The sequence below is a fragment of the Cavia porcellus genome, unplaced genomic scaffold (assembly GCF_034190915.1).
Source record: "Cavia porcellus strain 051 isolate PalLab524CR breed Dunkin Hartley unplaced genomic scaffold, mCavPor4.1 scaffold_1, whole genome shotgun sequence".
In the NCBI taxonomy this organism is placed as follows: domain Eukaryota; kingdom Metazoa; phylum Chordata; class Mammalia; order Rodentia; family Caviidae; genus Cavia; species Cavia porcellus.
The window spans coordinates 119,001,603-119,021,015 of record NW_026947484.1 but is presented as its reverse complement, the minus strand read 5'-3'; the positions used below and the strand labels follow the sequence as shown (position 1 = coordinate 119,021,015).

The 19,413-nt window shown below is 33.6% G+C and overlaps 1 protein-coding gene across 5 annotated transcripts in view; it reads left to right on the top strand.

Moving 5' to 3' along the window:
• Dpyd (dihydropyrimidine dehydrogenase) overlaps positions 1-19,413 on the top strand; it is an 816,845-nt gene that overhangs the window by 228,263 nt on the left and 569,169 nt on the right. For all 5 annotated transcript variants that reach the window (XM_003478953.5, XM_063254705.1, XM_063254712.1 and 2 more), the window contains one exon: positions 12,596-12,792. In XM_003478953.5, the coding sequence (XP_003479001.2) occupies positions 12,596-12,792 (197 nt within the window). The remainder of the gene's footprint in view (positions 1-12,595; positions 12,793-19,413) is intronic.

Sequence of the window (19,413 nt, the reverse complement as noted above, 5' to 3'; positions counted from 1 at the left end):
TGTTTGTTCAATATTTCACAGTTATTTATGTAGAAAACCCAAAGATTCAGAAATTTGTCCAGGAACTAATGCAGTATAGTAAAATTATAAACTATAAAGTTATGAAATAGTATAATCATTTTTCATACATACTAATTAAAAACTAGATTTTAAAATTAAAAACGTGCTACAATTTATGCTAGCATTCTAAAAGAAATAGGTTTAAATCTAATAAAACATAGATGACCTATATGAAGAAAACTGCAAAACACATTTCAATGAAAAGAAACAAAGAAATGAGAAGATTCAATTTTATCTAAGTGTAAATTCTTCTCAATTTATAGATTTTTTAACATTTTTTTTATTTAAAAGGAAAAAGAGGAAAAACAAAACAGTTAAAGGGAACAAGTAATACAGAACTACCAAAAAAAAAACCAGTGAGAAATCACCAGTTAATAGATTACACATTATCATCCTAGAGATAGTTGCTCAAGTCACAGGATCAAAGCATACGAAGTGGACATTCAAACCGTGAGACTACAAACAGTTGTGTTCAATGATCCAACCAAAAACATTAATATGGTCATCTATTTAACACCTCTAAACACACTTGCAGTTGTATCCTTTAGAGCACTTTTTTTCTCTCTTATTTACAACAAAATTTACACATTTTGGGTTTTATTACTCCATAGTTCTTATTACTTTTTTTTTTGGAAGAGAATAAAGTCAAATATGGCAAAACAAAGCTGTCAGTCAAAACCAAGGATAGACATAGCACATGATGTAAAAACAGAGTACAAGGTTATCAACAATGGTTACCATAATGCCTCTTGCTTCCTTAAAAAGAATTGTCTATCTCATTAGGTATTAAAAGTTGAGCAAAACAGTAGAGAACAAAACCAATAAAACCTAAACCTTGTAAACATTACAGGACTTCCAAAAAAGATAATAGTCAAACCAGAATGGGCATCATAGTGAATCTTATTGCCTTCAAAGTAGTTGCCTATACCCTCAAACTTGATACTATCATACAGCACGGAACATAGTCTAATCAGTCAAAATAAGATAGTGGGAGTATTACAGGACTTCAAATCAAGTTAATAAGAAATCAAAAAGTTACTATAATATATCCTACTGATTTCTTTATTTTCCCCTTAAAAATTCATTAAAAATCACTAAATAATTTTTTTAATGAATAAGGGAGAGATTGAATAAAAAAAGAGGACATAACAACATTACAATGCAGGTCAAAGCCTGAATTTTTCAGCAACCTAGTGCTTCACCACGAAATAACCCGACTTAATAGTATTTACCATAGAGTCTTTTTCCTTGAAATATTTGAATATAACTTCACATACTATAGCATCAAACATATCAAGTCAGTGTAAAACCATTCAAGTGGATGAAAGCATTGTAGGGTATTTAGAACCAGCTAACAGAAAAACAAACAATGGTTTCTATATTATCTCTTTGCCTATAACAATTTTTGTTTATACTATCACATATAATGAAATCCAGCAAGATACATCATGATAAAACCGATGGAGACAAAAGAGCCATAGTTTGTTGGGGCTTCAAACCAAGATGAGAGTAAATCAGAACTAGCTATTATGATGAATTGTTTTCTTCAAAATCACAGGCCATAATATCAAGCAGCCCACAATAAAGCCATTCCAATTGCTATGTGAAAACTTTATAAGGCTTCAAGGCCACATAATGGGGAATCATGAGTACCACATACTTTTATATATTTGAATCATTTCTTATATTAGGGAAACTATTCGGTATTCACACATGTGGAATTGATTTATTTCACTTATGAGTATGGTCTCAAGCTGCGCCGATTTATTGATAAATATCTCAATGTGATCCTTCTTTATAGCTGAGTAGTACTCCATTGTATAGAAATACCACAACTTTTTTATCCATTCCTCAGTTGATGGACACTTGGGTTGTTTCCAAGATCTGATGATTACAAATTGTGCTGCTATAAGCATAGGTGCGCATATATCACTGTGGTATGATGCTTTCAGTTCTTCTGGGAATATGCCTAGAAGTGGAATAGCTGGAACAAATGGGACTTCCAATCCCAGCTTTTTGAGAAATCTCCACACTGACCTCCACAAAGGTTGTACCTGTCTACACTCCCACCAACAGTGTAAGAGAGTTCCTTTTTCCCCACACACTCTCCAGCATTTGTTGTTGGTGGTTTTCTTAATCCTGGCCATTCTTTCAGGAGTGAGATGGAATCTCAGTGTGGTTTTAATTTGCATTTCTCTAATGGTGATTAACATCTTTTCCTGTATTTATTTGCCATTTGTATTTCTTCATCTGAGAAGTGCATATTCATCTCAGATGCCCATTTTTGGATTGGATCTTTGAATTTTGGGGGTCTGAGTTTTTAAAATTCTTTATATGTTTTAGACAGAAGTTCCTTGTCTGAGGGGGAGTTCACTAAGATCTTCCCAGTTTGTGGGTTTTCTTTTCACTATGCTGAAGATTTCTTTTGACATGCAGAAACTTTTTAATAAGATGGTCCCAGTTATTGATTCTGGGGAGTATTTCCCATGCGGTTTGAGTCCTGTTCATGAATTCTCTACCTAGCACTATGTCTTCAAGGTTTCTACCCAATTTGTCTTCCAATAGATTTAGTGTTTCTGTTTTAATATTCAGATCTTTGATCCATTTAGATTTTAGTTTAGTACTTGGTGATAGGCCATGGGTCTAGTTTTAGTTTTTGGCAAATGGAGAGCCAGTTTTTCCAGCACCGTTTATTAAGAGACTGTCATTCTTCCAGTGAACCTGCTTGGCTCCTTTATCAAAGACAAGGTGGTTGAGTGTATTTGTAGTTGTGGTTGTATCTTCTAATCTATTCCATTGGTCTTTGGCTCTGTTTTGATTCCAGGACCATGTTGATTTTATTACTGTTGCTTTGTAGTATAACTTCAAGTCAGGGATTGTGATGCCTCCTGTCTTGCCTTTGCTGCTTAGAATTGCCTTTGCTATTCCAGGTCTCTTTTGGTTCCAGATGAATTTTAGGAGTGATTTTTCTAGATCTATAAGGTATGTTGATGGTATTTTTATTGGGATTGCATTGAATCTGTATAGCAGTTTTGGGAGAAAGGCCATGTTTCACAATATTCGTTCTTCCTATCCATGAGCGAGGATGTCGTTCCATTTTCTGAGATCATCTTCAATTTTTTTTTCAGTGTATTATAATTTTCCTTGATAGGTCTTTCACTTCTTTCGTAAGAGTAATTCCTAAATATTTCATTTTTTTGCTTGCTAGTGTGAAGAGTGTGGTTTCTCTTATTTCCCTCTCTGTGATTTTGTTGTTAGTGTATAGGAATGCTATTGATTTCTGAGTATTGATTTTATATCCAGCTACATTGCTTAATTTATTTATTATATTTAAGAATCTTACATGGAGTTTAGGGGTCTTATATATAGAGTATCATGTCATCTGCAAACAATTATAATTTAACTTCTTCTTTTCCTATCTTTACCCCTTTTATTCCTCTCTCTTGTCTAATTGCTCCGGCTAGTACTTCCAATACTATATTAAATAGCAGTGGTGATAAAGAACATCGTTGTCTTTTGCCTGATTTTAAAGTAAAGGCTTTCAATTTTTGGCCATTTAGTATGATGCTGGCTGTTGGTTTGTCATAAATGGCCTTTATTATATTGAGGTAAAGACCATCTATTCCAATTTTCTGTAAAGTTCTTATCATGAATGAATGTTGGACCTTATTGAAGGCTTTTTCTGCATCTATAGAAATGATCATGTGATTCTTACTTTTGGCTTTATTGATATAGTGGATTACATTTATTGATTTACATATGTCGAACCATCCTTGCATTCCTGGGAGGAATCCCACTTGGTCATGGTGTATAATCTTCTTGATGATTTGCGGCATCCTATTTGCCAATATTTTATTGAGGATTTTTGCATCTGTGTTAATTAGGGAAATTGGTCTATAGTTCTCTTTTTTAGTTGGGTCTTTCTCAGGTTTTGGTACTAGAGTAATATTTGCTTCCAGGAATGACTTAGGAAGGATTGCTTCCCTTTCAATTTCATTGAAAAGTTTGAGGAGTGTTGGCATTCGATCTTCTTTGTATTTCTTGTAGAATTCTGCAGTGAATCTATCTGGGCCTGAGCTCTTCTTTGTAGGTAAGGAATTAATTACATTTTGAATTTCATTAATAGAGATTAGGTTATTCAGCAGTTTTACATCCTCTTGATCTAACTTTGGTACTTCATATGTTTCTAAGAATCTGTTTCTTCTGTGTTATCAAACCTTTGAGAGTAGAAGTTTTTAAAATAGGTGTTGCTGATCTTCTGTATTTCTGTAGAGTCTAGTGATTTCACCTTTTTCATTTCTTATTGCATGAATTTGAGCTTTTTCTTCCCTTTTTAAAATAAGGTTGGCTAGGGGCTTATCAATTTTATTTATTCTTTCAAAGAACCAACTCTTTGATTTGTTGATTCTTTGGATTATTTTCTTAGTCTCTATTGCATTGATTTCTGCTCTGATTTTTATAATTTCCTCTCTTCTTTTGGCTTTAGGCTTCACTTGCTCTTCTTTTTCTAGCTGTTTGAGGTGTAGAATCAGGTTATTTATTTGTATTTATTCTGTTTTCCTGATGTGGGAACTCAGTGCAATAAATTTTCCTCTTAGGACAGCTTTCATTGCATCCCACAGATTCCGGTAAGTTGTATCTGCATTTTCATTTTCTTCTAGGTATTGTTTAATTTCTTCTTTAATTTCTTCTGTGACCCACTGTGACCCACTGTGTTATTCAGTTTCCATGTGTTTGTGGGATTTTTGCAGTATCTTTTATCATTAATTTCTAATTTCAGAGCGCTATGATCCAATAACATGAAACGGATTATTTCAACTCTTTTGCATTTGTTTAAATATGTTCTGTGAGCTAACATATGGTCTGTTTTAGAGAACGACCCATGTACTGCTGAGAAGAATGTGTATTCTGATGTTGATTGGTGGAGCATTCTGTATATGTCTATCAAGTCCATTTGTTCACAGTTGTGATTCAGTTCTATCATTTGTTTGCTCATTTTCTGTCTGGTTGATCTGTCCCTTGGTGTTAATGGTGTGTTAAGGTCTCCTGTTACAATTGTGTTACTGATCATTTGATTTTTCATTTCTGTTAATAGTTGTTTTATGTAAGTGGGTGCTCTGGAGTTTGGTGCATATAAATTTAAGATAGTTATCTCTTCCTCTTGGAGTTTTCCCCTAATGAGTATGTAGTGACTTTCTTTGTCCTTTCTGATCATTGTTGGTTTAAAGTTCACGTTGTCTGCAAACAGAATGGCTACTCCTTCTTTTTTTGGATTCCTGTTGCATGAAGTATTGTTTTCCATCCTTTGACTTTCACTCTGTGAGTATCCTTCTAGGTGAGATGGGTTTCCTGTAAACAGCATATGGTTGGATTTTGTTTCTTTATCCATTCTGCCAGTCTGTTTCTTTTGATTGGTTCATTGAGGCCATTTACCTTAATGGTTATAACTGTTATATGCTGGCTTATTGTTGACATGTTATCTTTCTGCTGTTGCATCTTTATCTTTCTATTCTGTTTAATTATCTGCTTTGCTTAGTGGTTTTTTCCTTTGTGTATCTAAACTGTCTCTCAATATTTTTTGTAGGGTTGACTTGGTGTTCATGAAGTTCTTCAGTTGTTCTTTGTCATGAAGTATCGTATTTCACCATCGATTTTGAATGATGGTTTTGCAGGGTACATCAGTCTAGGTTGGAAATCATTTTGCTTTAGGATCTGGAATACTTCACTCCATGCTCTTATTGACTTTATTGTTTGTGCTGAGAAGTCTATTGTGATTCTGACAGGTTTTCCTTTATAAGTGATCTGTCTTTTCTCTCTGACAGCTTTTAATAATCTATTCTTTTGTTGGATTTCTGGGATGGTGATTATTATATGTCTGGGTGTAGTTTTATTTTGGTTATGACCATTTGGGGTTCTGTAGGCTTCACTGAACCTGATGTCAGTTTCTGATCTCAATTTGGGAAATTTTCAGCTATTACCTCTCTAAATCCAAGAGGATTTTCAGTGGGTCAGAGGTGCCTACATCCGCCTCCCCATTCCAACTTCTCTAAATTCTCTAAATCCTCTTGGCGTCCTTTATGTTGTCCCCTTCTTTTTCATTAATCCCTATCAATCTTATGTTTTTTTTTCATCATCTTGCAGTTGTTTGTTATTTACTGATTCCTTGTTATTTTTAAAAGATATTTCCTTTCCTGTTCACTGGCTGCAATCCTGTCCTCAAGGTCTGAAATTCTATCTTCACTTTCATTGAGGCAGTTTTTACAGCTTTCAGTGGAGTTTTTGATATCCTGTATATCTCTGTGCATCTGCTTTATGTATTCTGTTTGTTTTTTATATTGTTCATCTAGGGATTCTTTTTGTTTAGTTCCTCCAATTTTTAAATTGTGTTTTCTTTCAATATATTCAGAATCTCTTTCATATCTTTTATCATTTCTTCTTTTACCTGGGAGATTATTTCGATTTTGAATTGCTTTAAAGCTTCCCGGAGTTGCTTGTTTATTTCAGTAGCTATTATGTCTGATATTTGAGATGTATTGTATATATTTTCTTCTATATACATCGCTCCTAGGGTTTCTTGAGATGGGCTGGAAGTTTGAGGATGTAATTTGTATTTTCATTTTGTCATTTTCCTGTATTTCTGTGTTTTAAGTATTATTCAAAAGCTTCCTCAGGGTCTGTTGGAAATCTACTTCTACATTCGCAGCTCCTGGGATGCTGGCACCCAGTTCCCCTAGGCTGCTGGGCCTCTGGAACCAGTAGTGGTCTTCTGCCTGCTTAGAACTCTGTAGTTCTAGATAGGCTGGGCTCCAGGAACGGTGTGTGCCCGCCTGCCTGCCTGAAATTCCACAGTTCTCCCAGCACAATTGGAATGGGGAGGCGGATGTAGGCGCCTCTGACCCACTTAGCCACTTCTCTGCACCTGGAAGGCTCGAGGGTCCCAAACAGGCTGGGCCTTGGGCAGAGTGCACTGGGCACTTACTGCAGGCCGCGAGGCCTCTGAAACTGATGATGCTCGCCTGCTTGCTTAGAAATCCACAGTCTTCCAGACACATGGGAAGGCGGATGCAGGCTCCCCAGATTCGCCCAGCCCTTACTCTGCATCCAAATGGTGTGAGACTCCCAAACAGGCTGGGCTTCAGGGACTGTGTGTACCCGCCTGCCTGCCTGAAATTCCAGAGTTCTCTGAGCGCAGCCAGAATGGGAGGGTGGATGTAGGTGCATCGGACCTCAATTTATAGATTAAATATAATATTAATAAGCAAGTTATTTGATTAATATGAAGAACCTTTATTCTAAAAATTGTTTTGAGAGGCACAGGACCCTTGTTTGCCAACCGCAAGACAAGTGCAGAAGAACTGAATGCTGACTCTACCAGACTGCAAGACATACTATAAGGGCCCAGTAATAGAGTCACTGTGGCTTTTTAAAAAGACTAATCAAGTTATACACTGAAACCTAATAGAAAGACCAAAGATAAGCTTATATAAATATAATCAACTTATCTTTGACTAAAGTTCACAGTTCATTTGTTAAAGAAAGCATAAACATTTTAGGAATTAGAGTTGGGATCAGTAGACATATATCTGCAAAAATGAAATAGATACAGACCTTACACCTTTTATGATTTTCTCAAATTGAATCATGAGCCTAAATGTAAAATGCAAAACTACATTTCTTAGAATATAACAAGGGATTAAATTCTTATGAGCCCGTTTTTGGTAATGAGTTTTAGATGTGGCATCAAAAGCAAAAATTTGTGGAAGAAATTATCAAAATTAAAAACTTGCCAGCCATGTTTGCACACACAATTCAGGAGATGGAGGCAGGAAAATTGCAATAAATTCAGGCTACATAGCAAATTTAAAGCTTGCTCAATTACATGGTGAGACCCTGCCTTAAAAAAATATTAAAACTTACTGTCTGCAAGACATTGTGAAGAGAATGAAAAGATGAACCACAGTATGGGGTTGCAATGAACGGATGTTAAAAAGAACTCTTATCCAAAATATATAATAAACTTTTAAGACTCAATAATAAAAATAGTCAAATGAAAAAATGGGCTAAAGACTTTAACAGGCATCCCACCAAAGATAGATAGGATATGAAATGATGTTCATTATTGCATATCACCAGGGAAATGCAAATTAAAGCAGTGATACATTATTATTAAAATGGTGCCCTTTTCTGTTCAGGTGGCTGTAATAAAACAGCATAAACTGAGTAGCTTAGAAACAAACAAAAACTGCATATTTGACAGTACTGAAGGCAAATTTCAACATGAAGGTGCTGGCATGTTTGGTCTTTGGTGTGGGTCTGCTTTCTTGTTTCACAGAGAGATCTGTGTCCTAATATGAGGAAAATGTGTGGACAGATAGTTCTCAGAGGCCTCTTAGAAGAAAAATAATCCTATTTAGGAAAGCTCTCATTACCTAATAACCTTCTAGGGTCCTTGCAATATAGTCACCTTCCAGAGATCTTCCTGAAGTTGGCTATTAGATTTTGATACATGAATTCAGGGAGATACATTCTAACTGCGAGATTGACAAATGCAGGGCATGGCACATGTCACATGCTGGAGACGATGTGGCTCAGAGAAACCCAATATCTGTGGGAATGCTCTATTTATAGCCACTTTGAATGATATTTTGACAATTTATTAAAAATTTATGTAAGGAGTATTTTATTACTAACGTTTGAATTTCATTTAAGTCCAATTAGTTTTCATTTCATGTGGCTTGAAATCCTCATGTTGGTAAGTATGGATTTAGAATGAAAATCTGTAATATTTAAATATCATAGAGGAGGAAAGCACTGTATATTTATCAGTTATAAAAGTCTAAATTATAGGTGGGAATAGACTACTGTGGTATTACCAATTTATTTTAAACTTTGTATTGATTGGCATATACATTCTCATATAAAAGCAATAGATATGGAAAAATGAATTCAAAGATGAAGTCTACCCTTAATTATCTTACAATCTAAGGGTGAAACCCAACAGGCATTGCTGGTGAATATTGATTAAGTGTTAATGAAAAGTGACAAAATACTACTGGGAACATTTGTGAGAGTCATTTAGCTCAAGGTAATTGGCAAGTTTCTAGTACTTGTTGACAGTACTAATTATGGTCACTTCACTGTTTCTTATATACTTTGGGTGAGAGTTGATATGCAGTAGTTGACATATATGCAAAGAAGAAAAATAATGACCTGTTTCCCACATACCTCATTCCAACAACAAAAGAAGCCCATCCCTATCACTTGCTTTTATCTGAGTTTCACAAGAAGAAGCTACTTTTTTCAAAACCTATTTTGTAAAAATAATACTGCAAGGTAAACTATCAGATATTCAATTTACCTATAATATGAATTTATTCATAGAATACAAAGTTTAAGACAGAATAGGAATGTTTACTTTCTCTCTCTCTTCATGCCTCCCTGTCTCTCTCCCTCTCTTCCCTCCCTTCCAAACCCACTTGCTACTTTGTTTTTCCTCTTTCATTCTTTTGCTAGGCTGGTGAATGAATCTAGCACCTCTCACATCCTAAGCAAGTACTCTAGCAGTGAACTATATCTGAGGCCCTGATTTATTTATTCTATTTTCATGCTGTCAATTTCTCTTTATATATTTATGATGAAGATGCATATGCACATAGATTTACAATTGTAAAATTTGTGAGTACATTAACCTTTTATAACTATGAAAGATTCTTTAACATTAGTAATTTATCTTTGTTTAAAGTCTCATATTTTTGATACTGACATACAAATAATAGCTTTCTTTGTGTTAGTGTTTGCATGGTGTAACTTTTACCACAGTACAAATTTATACTTTTCATTGTGTCATTACATTTAAGGTGTGCAATTGTTAAAGATTTTATCTTTTAATGCAATTTTGTCCATTTACATTTAATGAAATTATTCATGTTTATATTCTGCATCTTACTGTTTTTCTACTTACCTTCCTGTGCCTATTAATTTTTTACCTATTTCTTTAGAATAAATGGTATGTTATTATAAATTCCATTTTCACATTATCTACGTATGTAATGTTCTAGTAAGTAATCCTTAACATTACAGTCTAATAAATGTTGGGTTATTACCCCTTAAACTCGCAATGCTATTTTCTGCTAAAATTTATCAATCTTAGCACTCATACCCAGTTTTATACATTTTAGTTTTATTTTTCTTGAATTCCATGACAGACATATTATTTTCTACAGTCAATATTAACTTACATTTTCTCACATATTTCAATATTTAATGCTTTTTATTCCTTCCTCCATCTCTGTGTTTCCATAGGCATAATTCTTTCTTCCTCAAGGTCTTCTTTTAGTATTCTTCAGATTTCTTATATTGCTGCCAACAAAGTCTCACAGAAAGCTTTTTCATTCTTTATTCACATTTGAAGAATGTGTTGCTTCTGAATAGAATTCTAGGTATATGGTATTTTTAGTGTGATAGAAATACCATTTTATTTGCTGACTTCTGTTGTTCCTCTTGAGACTTGAGCTGATAGCCTTGTTGTTGCTCATCGACATTGCTGTGTATTTATTGTTTGGATTTATAGTTCCTCATTGTTCTTATTTGCCTTTTCAACAATCATACTATGCTATTAAAGAAATGATTTTTCTTTATATTTTCCTTATATAAGGGTTTGGAACTTCTTTGGGCAATCTTTTAACTTAGACCAAATTCTTAGTCTACTGCATTGTAATTATTGCTCTGCCTTGTTGTCACTCTCCCCTCCTTTCTGGAACCCAGTTATGCATTTTCAGAGCTCTGCATTTTGTTTTCTACATTGCTCTCTTTTGTATTTTTCATAATGACTTTCCATGCTTTGAAGTAGTTTTTTCTACTCCATCTTTCAGTCACTAGTCTTTTGTTTGGTCTTTCTCCAACTTCCTATTAAATACTGTTGTGAAATTTTAATTTCAGTTTCTGGTCATTTTTCTAGTATTTCTATTCTGTTTTTTAAAATTCTCAATCTATGAAAATTCACATTTTTGTTACAAATTTTAACATATTTGTCATAGTTTTTCTGAGGTCTACATTGTATCTTTATATGTATTTGTATATGCAGCCCTGATTTTCTTATTTTGTTTTGTTTCATGGCAGGCCAGGGCAACTTGGTTATAAAACAAGCATGGTAAGTGACAATTACTAGAATTTGTGGTTGATATCTGATCCTCTGTAGCAGGTCCACTCTATCATTTAATATTTTGGTAAAGTGGATACAGTGAGGACTAATCACCTCATTCTAATCTGAGACTGTTAACTGATGGCTAGATTGCTCAATTATGTTTGATTCACCCCAGAGACAAGTCCTGCTGTCTGTATGATGTTTGATAAGGTTAAGAAAATCTTCTTTAGCCACTCTTCACTCCAGTCTCTGTATCACCTTCACCATCAAAGGCAGTAAATTCTCCTCAGCTTTAGAGAAGTTTTGTTTAGACCCTTGACTCTGTCTTACTGAGAATTAACTGCATTTCTCTGCACTTTCTTCTGCTCCACATTATTGGAATTCAGTTTCCAAACATTCTGTTTCTAGAAGGTTGTAACAATTTCTCTTTCTGGTTCTTCTTTTTTGGGATCAAACTCCTGACCTTGCACTTAACAGATAGGCGCTTATGCCACCTAGCTAAATCACCGGCCCTCCTCTGAACTTTTGTTCCTTTCAAGATTCTTGACTGTCCTACTTCTGAAAGATGGCAAAAGTGGTAGGGTAAAGTGACTTCTAGACTCCCATCTCATTTCTTTCTTTTGTATCTTTTTTCTCTGGCTTTTGGCACCTCCACGTCTGCTTTGCTTCACTACATTTCTCATGCTTTCTTCGAATTTCTAGAATGTTACTCTTAAAAAGCTATTCCATCATAGTCAGAAGTACAAATAAATTATTCAGTCACTTCTATGTGTCAGGTAGGTACAATTTCTTGCTAGTTAATTTCTTACAAACAACGTTGTATCTTCTCTTAAGGAACTAAATTCTACAGATGACATGAAAACTGAACACATAGGAAGGTAGGTAATTGGTTATTTAGAGTCATACAGATTGAGCTGTAGGAGCTCACAGAAGGAACCTCCTACCTGGGCTAGACATAGAAGTAGGGAAGGTAAGTCAGAAAAGCTGTTTTTTTGTTTATTTATTTATTTTGTTTTTGAGACACAATCTTTGTAGATAGTTCAGGCTCACCTTAAACTCATTATGTTGCCTAGATTGACACTGAACTCATTGTGGTACTTTTACTTTGGTCTCAGGGATTACAGATTTTTCTACCATGGGATTACGGGTTTGTGTCACCATGTCTAGTTTAGGAGGTGTAACTCTTGGAAGGAATTTTAAAGATTGAGATTTAGTCAGCCTTAAGACTTCATCTACTTACATAATACAAACTTTACATATGTCATATTAATATTGAAAAGGTACTGCTTATTGCTAATTAAAACACTAATGGGAGTTGAAATATTAAAAGTATGTTTCAGAATCTAAATTTAATTTTAAAAAACTTAATTATGGCAATTTATTTTCCCATAGGTGTTTAAAAGAATGAACATCCCACAAATCAGAAATCCTTCTCTGCCTCCTGCTGAAAAAATGCCTGAAGCCTATTCTGCAAAAATTGCTCTTTTTGGTTCTGGACCTGCCAGTATAAGTTGTGCTTCTTTTTTGGCTCGATTAGGCTACTCTGACATCACTATATTTGAGAAACAAGAATATGTTGGTGGCTTAAGGTAATGCTTACACTTACTTTATGTTTGTAGTGTTAGAAATGATGAGATAAAACAATTATGAACATTGTTTTTCAAAATCATAGAGAAAATTTAGACTCACAGATGGTATTCTCATGCTCTTTTCCCAAATGTTCAAATTTTGATTACATTTTGCAGTTGGCTTTAAGCAGTATTTATTGAAGAATTTATCTGTCTAATTCTGTGAATTTAAGACACAGTGAAAACAGTTTTTGGTTATTAGGATCTAGTCATATGAAAAAGTTGCTTCGTCCCTGTGGATATTTTCTTTATGGAAATGTATCAGAAAATCACAGATATTTGAGGTGGAGAAAGCCTAACTTCTCAAAAGATTGGTCCTTTCATTCATTGTTTGCTCACATGTTATCTTGCTCATATATTTTTAGTTTGCAATCTCTGTAGTCTGCATTTGATTACAATAGTTGTCACAATTTACTAAAAATTTTCTCTTTAAATCCACATTTTGTAGTATCTCCTTATTTAGTACTTTTACAATTTTTGATATTGACCAATGTTACTGCTATAAATCAGTATTCAGGTACATAGTCATTTTATTCCAGTGGGAATTCCTACATAGAAAGGGAAACTGGTCACTTTTGTCAGTGATTTTCAGATGTATAAACCAAGAATAATTATAATTTGCTTTATTTAAAATAAGTGGAATTCTATCCTGGACATATTTACATTTATGATCAAACATGTAACTTAGTGTAAATCAGGAGTATATATTGCTTAAAACTCTAATGTAAAATATTAGAAAGAATTTGTTGACAAGTTTAATAGTTACCAATTTTAATTGTTTTAACTAAGTGCATTATTTTATATTAGAAACCGTGGTTTGTGAATTGTCACCACTTGGAAATATATTTTTATATCTAGCACTTAAACCTTTTATAAATAGTGAAATATTTGTTAAGCAGGTTTGTTAAACCTTATGTTTATAGAATATAATTTTAATCAAATTCTCATTTAAATTTGAGATGTTTCTCATTTACTAACATTACTAAATGCATGGTAATAAATGTATGAATCTCAATATTGGTCAAGTGGCATCTTGTTACAGCCAAGATAATTTAAAATTATCAACTTGTTTCATTGATATAAATATTTTGATATATTTATTGATACATATATGTATACATAAAGTATTAAGTAATATGAAACTGTTTGAATCACATACAAAAATATTACATAATCGTAGAATATTTTACGAAGGATATGAAACATAAATAACCTGATTGTCACTAAATAATTACTTTTCAGTTTGAGGTTTCATCACTTTAGACTTGAAGGGATTCCATGTATTTTATGAATTATTTTTCCTACAAAATAAAATACTTAAAAATTTATTTACTAGGAGGATTTAGAATATTTTAATGGTGTATCCATGTATTTTATGAATTATTTTTCTTACAAAATAAAATACTTAAAAATTCATTTACTAGAAGGATTTAGAATATTTTAATGGTATATTTATTAAAATGCAATGTATTAACAATAGATATATAAGCATTGTAGGAGTTTTTCAGTTATATATATCACCGAATGTGTGCTAATTTGAAAAATATGAACTTAATTATTGTATTACCTTGATAGCCATGTATTACCTTGATAGATCAGTAAAAATCTTTCTGCTCCTTTATTTTATCTTCACAGGAGCCTAATATGAACCAACCCTTTTTTTTTTCCTGGTCTTTTTGAAACAGGGTTTCATTATGCAGTTCAGCCTGGCCTTGATCTCACTTTGTAGCCCAAGCTAGTCTCGAACTTGCAACGATCCTCCTGCTTCAGCCTCCCAAGTGCAGGGAGCCGCCACGCCCATCTCCCCAACCCTGTTTCTAAATTATTATGTTTTAGCAATTTTAGTAGATGATTATAGTTATTAGGCTCTATTTGTTTTTAATTCACATGCAGTTAGACATTTTGAAATTATACAAATTGGCACTATATTTTCATTTTTATATATTTGTTGAACATTTTTATTGGGTTACACTGCACTGGTTTTATGAGAAAATACTTCTTGATGGTTGTTTTGAAATTTTATTTTCCTTCTTTTCCTTTGAACTTTTACAGTACCTGAGAACAGTAGGAAATGTTTAATCAGTCTTGCCTGTCCTGTTCATTCGTAGTGTCATTCTATGTTACTGTTACATGGTTGTAAAAATTGACATGAATGTAACCAGAATTATAACAAAACATTTCTCTGTTTTCTCATTTCATTACAGATACTACTCATTCTCTTGTATTTTCAGAGTGGTTAAAAAAAGATTACAGTAATATTGTATTTGAAATCAATTACTTAAATAGATGATACAAAATTTTATCTGTCCTCTTTTACTTTCAGATTTTTTTAAATCCCTGGTGAATTAGTTTATCAATTAAAGGCCACTAGGATCAGTGAAAAATGTCCAGAATTTAATTTCTGTTGTATATAAAACTATCAGCTGATTTTTTTTTGTTTCCATAGCAAATTCATAACATAATCAGTGGCATTGCTTTTCCCAAACATGTATTTTAAACATGATATTAAAAATCTTTGCAAGAATTTTAGAGGGTGATTTTGAAGATAAATGGTGTTGAAATTACTAAGTATGCATGTACATATAACCTGATGATTTACTTACAATTTAATATTTATGAATTATGATATTTAATTCAGTAGAACAGTTAATAATATATTGTGCCTTGATATAATTATTTCAAACATTACACTGTTTTTTATAACAATTGTATTTCATGTTGATTGTTAATAAAGAAATTGTAGTCTTGGTCAAACAGATATAGCCTTTGGAAATGTAGGATCATATTATAGCCTTTGATAATGTAGGATCACAAATTTATAATGCAAATTTAATACTAAAGCACAGTCCTACTTAAGTATGAGAACTTGGAAAGAATGTAAAGGAATTAAAAGTACATTCTAACCACATAAGAATAGAAAAATAATTTTTCCATGTTATCTGACATCCCACATACTGTACAGAAAGATTTATGGTTACTGCAAGAAAATTTGTCTGTAAGACCTTAGACTGTTAAAAATATATAGATAGAAGAAAAAATTTCCTACAGGTAGAGCAACCTTGGTAACTATTCTTCCATATCAAATTTTGTTTTCTAACTTTTTATATTCTTTTCATTCTGTATTCAGCAATACTTCCCACTTACACTTTTGTTTTAAGTACTAGCCATGTATAAATTATGTGAACATGGGTATCTGCTCTAAGTTCTCTCTCTGTCCTTATCAACAGATTCATGCATTCACACTCTTGGTATCTCCTGCTTGTAAGATTTGTCCTATCAATGTTCTTCTTCTTTTTGAGCTTGCCATCTCCAAGGTGGCCAGCACCAACCAGCATGGGTATTAGCTACATTATTCTTCAATATCTTGGCATTTTTATTTAATGAATACTTTTAAAGTGTCATTTAACCTCTCCATTTATGATGTCATTTACCACCCACATCCTGCCCCACTGTAGTAGCCTCCAGATGGGTCTCTTGGCTTCTCCTCTTGATTTTTCCTTTCAAAAATGTTTTAGTTTCCAAATCTTATTATATTACCTTACTCATTGTCATAAAAAGTTCTGTTTGACCTAATGTCACATACCTTTTACCATTTCTTCTTTCCTGCTTTCCATTATTATTTATTAATCACCTAATTTATGTTAGTAATTCTAGCACTAGAACTGCAAGAATGAATAAAACAAAGTAGTTGTTCAAATCAGACTTATCTTCTAGTGATAAAAAGACAGATAACAAGCATGTAATAAAACAAGTATAGACTATATCAGATGATGATAAATAGAGTACTTTCAGAAACGCAAGTTTTGATGAGGAATAGAGCAACACAGCACTGTAGGACTCTAGAGACTATCAAATTAAACAATTATTCACATGCTTAGGTATTTTCAGTTGCATAATGAAAACTACATGATAGATCACTGTACCTGGTTATTGTATATTCAAAAGACAAGTACATTGATGAAGGTAGACAGTTTTACATCTCTCCATCATTTTTGCCTAAATCTCAGGCAGCATTGCTTGAAAAAGGCCCACCTAGGAGCAAAAAAAGGAAGTAACTGAAAGTCATTTCCTTGAAATTCAGTAACTGCTCTTGCCTTAGTAAAATCCAGCATGGAGAAGACACTTTGAACTCAAAAGTATGGGCTGATATCCACTGACAAAATCTCTAGAAATGTCTTGGGCCAAACAGAAATCTGTAGTCCCAGCAAAATGAACTTATCTTCGGGGCCACATCACCACAAGCCAAACGCAGAAGCTTTGGGGTCAGAAAAATACATGGCAACATTGCATAGGAACTTGATTTCCAGCTTAGTCTGAGTCCAGCTTTGGCAACCAAAAGATTTCATGCTTCAACAGTATCTTCCACAGCATCCCTGAGCTGTGGAAACTTTGAAACTTTACACTATCTACAAATATCTCAGGGCTAGGAACTGGAAGAGAACAGCTGTCTAGAATTTCTGGACAGGTTGGTGCTAAACAACCTTGTTAGATAATGCTAGTTTATAAACTCTGGAACAGATACGTATTTTTTTTTCCTACTGTATTATATATCAGTGTATGACCATAAGTATCAAAAACATTCAGAGAAATATTATGTTACCAAGTGGACAAAATAAGTTGCTTGTAATTGAGATTATGAACATTTTGATAAATAGTTCATTATAGCTGTTTTGATGACACTAAATGAGTTTTAAGAAAATACAGAGAAGTAGTTCAGGTTCAATAGAGAAATTTAAGAGAAGTTAAAGTAAGAAAAAAAATAAAATTCCTGCAGCAATGATTTAAATGTGTGTGTGTGTGTGTGTGTGTGTGTGTGTGTGTGTATGTGTGTGTGGTATGATGATGTTAAATAAAGTAGGCATTGGATTGGTCATAGAGTGTGAAGACTGAACCAGTCCTCAAAGGGAATTGTCTGCAGGCCAGTGACAGAGTGGAGAAATCAAAGTTTAGTTTAAGACATGATAATTTGAGATAGCTATTAGATGCTTGAGTGAATATAAAGATTGGGAAATTAAATTCAAAGATTAAAAAATGTAGGGGTTATTACATGCTAGTGGTGTTAAAAACCATAAGACTTACCTGCCTGATTATCTAACCCCACAATAAGACTCTTTGAAACACTGTGATTCACATTTGGTATTTTCCATTTGTCAGCTTGTACTGTGTATGTGTGTATACACTATCTCTTACCTGTCCGCTGATGCCATCTATTTATAAATATAAATGTGTCATATTCCTAATGATCATTTTATCATCATCTCCTGCTTGCTTTTTGGTGGCCAAACCTAACAGACACCTTGAGTATTCACATTCTACTGTTTGCTCTAAGAGATGCTGGGAAATGTGATCCTCCCCCTATTACTCATTAAACACCTCAGCTAAGTAGAGTGCTGAGTGTTGTTGACATTGATTTTATGGCAGGACCACCTTCTAAGAACTACTGGAGGCCCAGCAACCTGGCATTCTTCTTTCTCTTGTGTCTTCTTCATGGTTCATAGTTTCACTGCTACAGATCCTGACTGCTCCATCCTCATTTCTTGCTAAGCTGGTTACGCACTCCTTTCTTTTTGGCCAACAGAAAAGTTGTTTCTGCTACTTATAACTTTCTCTTTCTGAGTTATTTCTTAAATCAGTCATTTACCCACACTAGCATCACTTTTTAAAAAAAAAAATTTCATGTACTTCTGCTTAGATTCCATAAAAATCTCAGAGTAGGGTCTAGCCATAGAAAAGTGCTCAAGTCTCCAAATGTGTCTGGATGGATAAAATCCTTACTTTAATGTAGTTGGTTTATTTGCCTTGGCATTCTTTTTTTTTAAGGTAGAAATAATACATAATTTCAAAAAAATAAACAGTAACAAATCACTAGTTGATATATTACATATTGTCATCTTAGAAATAGTTGTTCAAGATACAAAAAAGTATACAAAGTAGACATTAAAAAAAGGAGACTGCAAACAGTTCTGTTCAACTATTCAGCAAAAACTTAATAATATTGTTATCAATCCTACACACTTAAACATACATGCAGTTATATCCTTTAGAGCATGTCTTTTTCCTCTCTTTTTACAATAGCTATTACATGTTTTGGGTTTTATTACTCCTACATTTCTTATTACTTTTTACGCTAGAGACACAATGTGATATTTATAAATATGATTCTTATTTATTTCGCTAATGAGGATAGCCTCAAGTTGTCTCCACTTGGCTTTGAGGACCTCAAGGTAATCGTTTTATATAGCTGAGGAATACTCACATAAAAATACCACATCTTTTTCATCCACGCTGCCATTGATGGGCATCTTGGTTGTTCCCAAGATTTAGCTATTACAAGTTGTGCTGCTATGAACATGGGTGCTCATATATCACTGTGATATATGATTAGTTTTTTCTGGGAAAAACTGATATATTTTCAGTTTTTCTGGGAAAATACCCAAGAGAAGAATAGCTGGATTGAATGGAACTTCCAATCCTAGTCTTCTGAGAATTCTCTGTATTGATTCCCATAGTGGTTGCACCAGTGTACAGTCCCACCAACAGTGGAGCAATGTTCCTTTACCCCCACGGCCTTTCCAACATTTG